General features: G+C 31.9%; 1 protein-coding gene across 1 annotated transcript; it reads right to left on the bottom strand.

Annotated features, from left to right (window-relative positions):
• Positions 1–306: 306 nt before the first annotated feature.
• On the bottom strand, positions 307–5,636 carry LOC109814807 (putative LL-diaminopimelate aminotransferase, chloroplastic). The gene is made up of 10 exons (XM_020379318.3): positions 5,467–5,636; positions 5,318–5,346; positions 5,077–5,144; positions 4,472–4,588; positions 3,708–3,770; positions 3,469–3,573; positions 3,272–3,322; positions 2,060–2,380; positions 1,542–1,748; positions 307–759 (listed from the first exon to the last, which is right to left on the bottom strand). The coding sequence occupies exons 1-10, from the start codon at positions 5,538–5,540 to the stop codon at positions 469–471; spliced, it is 1,326 nt and encodes a 441-aa protein (XP_020234907.1). The 5' UTR covers positions 5,541–5,636; the 3' UTR covers positions 307–468.
• Positions 5,637–5,883: the final 247 nt, after the last annotated feature.

The raw sequence follows: 5,883 nt of genomic DNA, 5'->3' as shown, positions 1-5,883 counted from the left end.
AAGTTACACACATTAACTCTAGTTATGCTCAATCATCTTTTAACGTTGAAATTCTTGTAATTAAGTGACTACACCTGAATTTGGCGCAAAAAACCTCTCACAAAACTTCCTCAGTAAATTTCAACTAATTTAAAACTAAAAGAAAAAGGAGTTAACACAACAGCTTTATTAAATTCTTGCTTTTAACTTTTATATAAATAATTTAAACTACCTTAAACTATGATAATCGAAGAACCACTAGAATATCGGTTTAATAGTGATAAATTTTTAATAATATGTACAGCGTCCTATATTTAAATCATGATGTCGTGATAAAAAATAAAAAAAAACTATGAATATTGAACTACAAATTAGTTACATAATCAAAGCATATCAGCTTTTTTTTTTCCTTGGTATACAAACTCTTCTTTCTGGTTTGACCTTATGCGAATAATGGTCAACTACATTAGACACATAAATAGTATTGTTCTAAATTAATTTAGTCAATCTGGTTGAAGCTTCCAACACAGTTTCTCTGTGACCAAAGGCACTGACTCTAATATAGCCTTCGCCGCCAGGACCAAATCCTATGCCAGGGACAGTGACTATGGCTGCTCTCTCTAGAATATGGTTGAACATATCCCATGAACTCAACCCTGGAAAATGGACCCACACATAGGGTCCGTTTTTGCCGCCATACACCTTTAGACCCACTGACTCAAACGTGTCAACTAGTATTTTCGCATTTTCCATGTAGTACCTCATCGTTCTTTTCAGTGCCTGAAACGTTATAAGTCCACAAAAGTCAGTTTTATGACCAAAGTCTACAAATACTTAACACAAATAGTTGACATGATGGCTAAATCACCCTAAATATATCAATACCATTTGCTTTTTGCTGGAAATGCTAGCCGAAATTCTAAATGGGATAATGGTTTAGTTTATTAAGCTCATTTATCTTTTAACATCTACTGTATTTTCTATTTGTGTACAGTCGCAGCCAAAAAAAATTAAGTCTACTCTCAATCACAAAGATTTTAACATATATTGTAAGTAAATAAAGATGTATAACTTCTTTTTTATTAGATTGGTTCTCATAAGGACAACTTGATACTTCGAGTCATGATTTCATACTTAAATAGGAGTCACATCTTGATTTTTAGTAAAAAAGCACAAGCATGTTGTATAGTAAGTTATGTGATAAGTCTTTATGTTTAATAGTTTAGAATTTAATCCTATTTAAAATTCTACTTTAATTAATTGAACCCATTTCAATGAAAATCTTACTCAGTTTGGATACAAAAGACAGAGTATGAGAACCATTTGAAAAGAACATACAGTCAACGGCTCCTTTTTCCCTTGTAAAGCAATAGAATATCATACGCCAGATCAAGTAGCAAGTAATTTCCCCAAATCTAACTCTTAGTATGTATTTTAATGTATCAATAACACATTAATTATCATTAATTCTTGCATAAAGGGGTCATTTTTCAAGATCCAAAATGCAGGAAGATAAAATACACAAAGCACCTAACAGAAACAGAAAGACTCTTGTGACAAACCTGAAATCCTTGTGGAGAAAGGCATGCAAGTCCACCAGCTTGAACAATATTAGATGCACCATTGAAGCAGGTGCAAACAATGCGATCATAATCCTTTATCATAGGATAACCACTGGAATACAACAAATCTTCAGGAACAACTGTCCACCCAAGGCGTACACCAGTAAAACCAGCAAATTTGGAAAATGATGAAATTTCAATTGCCACCTGCATTAAATTTCCATGTCATAGCTTGTAAGAGTCAAAGCTTCAATCTTTTAGACCCTTTGTTTCAGCCTTTTCTCATAGGACACTTTTAAATATTTCTTTCATTGATCACCAATTTAGTATTTGAAAATATTATCTTCTTGCCAAAGTGGTCTTTTAAAATAATAAAATTATTTAAATAATTTTTAAAATATTGAATATTTATTACTTTAGTCTCTTAATTTATGTATTTCAGTAAAGTTTAGACACTAATTTGAAGGATTTTGTAACACTAATTTCAATTACTATGGATAATTTAAGGCTATCACAACCTCTTTGGCTCCAGGAATTTCAAAAATTGATCTTGGACTTTCATCTGAAATGTAAGCAGCATAAGCAGCGTCATAAATGATGATAGACCCATTTGCTTTTGCAAATTTCACAAGTTGCTCCAATTGCTGTCGAGATGCAGCACTACCAGTTGGATTATTTGGAGAACAAAAGAAAATGATATCCGTTCTTGGAGTAGTTGATAGGTCTGGAAAGAAATTATTCTCAGGTCCACACTTCATGTACACAATATTTTTGTACTTCCCATTCTCTGCTTTGAACCTCCCAGCCCTACCAACAATCACACTCGAATCTATGTATGCCTGCATGTCATGATTCAATATATAGTTGAGTACATTCATTAACAATACTTCTTACTTAATTGACAACATTAAATGATTATATATATATATATATATACATAGTCCGATATTTTGCTTCAGAATAATTTTATATCAAGAGCTTTCAATACTGTCATTTTGTGTAGCCTTTGTGGCATGATGAGTTGCATGAATTTTATAAAGGAAATTTTAATACAGAGGAGATATATAGACTTTAGAGGGTGTTTGCAAGAGCTTATATATGATCTTAACAGAAATAGTTTATGATTTTTATGAATTTTTCTAACTTATTTTAATTAAATAAGCTTCTTGGCATCAAGGGGATTTGACTCAGTTAGTTAAGCAAAATGTTTGAGTTGCTGTAATCTCTCGATATTGTTATAAGAGCTTAGGACTTGCTAAATAAATGCTTAATTAGGTTGTTTTTCCCAGTCACACCCTTGTGACTATTCTTTGTCAAATATGTGACTCCCAGTCACACCCTTGTGTTGACAAGAAGGGTGAATTTTCGAGTTTTATCCCACAGGGCACAAAAGCTAAAGCATGATCATACGTAATCAAACTTTGTTGTAGATTTTCTGTTGAAGAATGTGAAGTGTGATGTAATAGCCTAGTAGGACAACATGAGCTATTTCAAATCATTGACTACTCAGGATGATATGGTGTCTATAATTAAAAAGTCTATAAAATGAATCCATTTTTAATAGTACTTAGAGTTTTGTTATTTAAGTCAATCAAATTTAACCTGAGTCACTGCAAGGATCATTTAGGCATTAGACATGATATATATAAGTCTTGCACTCTTGCTTCTTAAAAATGCGTATTTTCAGATCAAAGTTCAATATGAATCAAATAAAATCTAAAAGTAATTACCGGAAAAGTTGGATCCTGCACAGCTATTGACAAACTAGCGTCCAGAAGCATCTACCAATAAATGTGACAGAAATTAGTATTATTTATATTATAATTGCTAAAATCTAAAGAAAAGGGTACGTCCTCCAATTTTTCTTCTTTGTCGTAAGCCAGGTCCTCAATTGGTGATAGAATGTCTCTGAAAAAAGGTCCCTTACCTGAACGCGAGAAATATCACACTGTGCACCATCAGATACAAAAATCTCATTTTCCTTCACTTGCATATCTTGGTAAAATGTTTCAGCTATTGCCCTCTTTAGTTCCTGAAAAGTCGATGAAGTTTTGTGAATACGAATTGCAAAAGCAAAAGAACAAGCTAAACTTCTTTTAAAAATAGTTATAGGAGAATTAACTTATGCATAAAGTAAAATTAAATAGGAAGGAACAACGACTTTACCCCGTTGCCTTGCTCAGGTCCATAACCCTTATAGCCTTTAGCTGTTGACAGAGCCAATGCTTGCTGCAAAACAATATAGTAATTATTTTGTTCTTCCATTTCCCTTTTCTCATATATTCACGACTACTTAAACATTGTTTTCCCCTAAATGCCTCAAATTGTTCATTGCAGGGTAGTTAATCAACCGGTTAAAGAAAATTTAAGTGGCAAGTCATTTTATTTTTCTTAAAAATGAGATATTAGAACTAACTAAAACCTACAAATCCACTTATATGTATTTTATTTTAGGCATATCACTGATGGATATGGAATTTCTAATAATTTTACCGGTTATGTCAATAGATCAACTGGATATGAAGGAATATATGTGACTATGCATTCACAAACAAATTAACTGCCGTGTTTGGTTGCACTGAAGCACCTGATAATCGCTTCTTAGTCTTTTAGGAAATTTGATGAGAAAATTTAAATAACAGATGCAGATCTAAACACGTGCAATCTAGCAGTTTGTGCGTAAAGTGTAGAAAGAAAAGACGTGATGCATCAGTAGTTCTTCAGTTGGACTTGTTGAAAAGTAGAATTATGCCACCTATGGTTTGGAAAGCATTTTCTACAGAGAAGTCCAAAAGAGGTTATAGAAAAGTAGAAAACTATCACCACAAATCTTGTCAAATTCCCAATCTCTTTCCATGTTCCCCCTTACTAAGTGGAAATTATCTGGACGAAAAGAATAAATATATTGACAACTTTAATGTAGATATTACCTCAACCATAGCTGAAGTTATGATGTCTGGTATTGGCTCGGTAGTATCACCAATTCCAAGTCTTATCAATCTTGCATGTGGATTCCTCTGAGCATATTCAGACTCTCGCATGAATATCTAGTATAGACAGTACAGTAGGAAACAAAGCCACATCATAATTGAGAATAGAATCCAAAATTGCTAATGGAAGCTAACAACTCAAACAATAAATGGAATTTGAGACAATTGGAGGTGTTTGGAAGAGATAATCTAAGCTCATAGAAATGACATATAATGCTTTTATAAGCCCTGTTTAATTTTTTGAATAAACTTCACAGTTAAGGTTATGAATAAAGTTTCCATTTGATTAGAGTTTATTAAATAATTGTTTAATTAATTAAGCTGTTTAGCTAAACTTGTCTAATATATAATGTTCATTAGTCCTTGGATTGATTCTCAAAATTTCAAATTCAAATTTTGGATTTAATAAAAAAATATGCTAAAATATTAGTTTTAATGCAATTAAGATTTCAAAAGAAGAATTAGTTCTCAAAATACCATGAAAAAGAAAAATCTAGCACTAACAAAAACTTGTTTTGAGCCAGGAAAATTCAGAACTCACTGACCTCTGGAAACAAATAACCACTCTGCAGGCTCTCCATGTTAACACTCCGAGGGATTTTTGTGAGATAATCTATATCAGTATAGAATGTTAGTTTCAAGAAAGAAACATGAAAAATTAACTCCAAAACCCAAATTAAATTATTAAATAGCTTCTCAGTTGCATGCTGAGATTTTTAGAAGTCATGTGAAAACAGCATTGAAGAAACTCCATAAAAATGCTACATATACTGGCCCTTCACTCACCAACTCTCCGAGCTCTGTCAGACTTGGAACTACAAATTACAAAGTATATAATAAGAATAAGTACATGCATAGTTTAATTAATTAAGCAATGCAAATATTAGCACAAAGATTTTTATTCTAGTGGCCCTGGTAATATAATAGATAGGAACCTGCTGTGATTTGTATTAGGATGAACCGATATTGCACGGGGTATGAACACACAAGATGACAGTTGATAAGGCATTTTTTTTCCTATTTAAACTCTGCAATTCTCAATATGGAACTATAATATAATATTGTAAACTGAACAAGAAGTGGTGAGGCATTTGGAAGCTCTGGACTTCTTATAGTTGTTGGGATGGGGTGGTTATGAGTCATTAAAAAATTAAGAAATGATAATAACATACTCTCTCACAAGTTTTGAACACATTCTTTTAACTTTTTTTTTCTTCTAAAATAATATTAAAAAATAAATATTTACTGGATATATATTAAAAATATTTTACCAATATAAGTTTTTTTTACCACATAAAAAATGTGAGTTGGCACGTGATTAAAATGTGGTATTCCTAATATCAATTTTTGTT

This window comes from Cajanus cajan, chromosome 9 (assembly GCF_000230855.2).
Source record: "Cajanus cajan strain Asha chromosome 9, NIPB_CcT2T_4, whole genome shotgun sequence".
In the NCBI taxonomy this organism is placed as follows: domain Eukaryota; kingdom Viridiplantae; phylum Streptophyta; class Magnoliopsida; order Fabales; family Fabaceae; genus Cajanus; species Cajanus cajan.
This window is presented reverse-complemented; position numbering and strand designations above follow the sequence as displayed.

Bases quoted from the DNA above. Each gene is read 5' to 3' on its own strand.
- LOC109814807 (XM_020379318.3), bottom strand. From the start codon at position 5,540: ATGCCTTATCAACTGTCATCTTGTGTGTTCATACCCCGTGCAATATCG. The intron at 5,145-5,317 runs GTGAGTGAAGGG...ATACTGATATAG, and splicing joins TGACAGAGCTCGGAGAGTTG to ATTATCTCACAAAAATCCCT. The intron at 4,589-5,076 runs GTCAGTGAGTTC...TGTCTATACTAG, and splicing joins GTGGTTATTTGTTTCCAGAG to ATATTCATGCGAGAGTCTGA.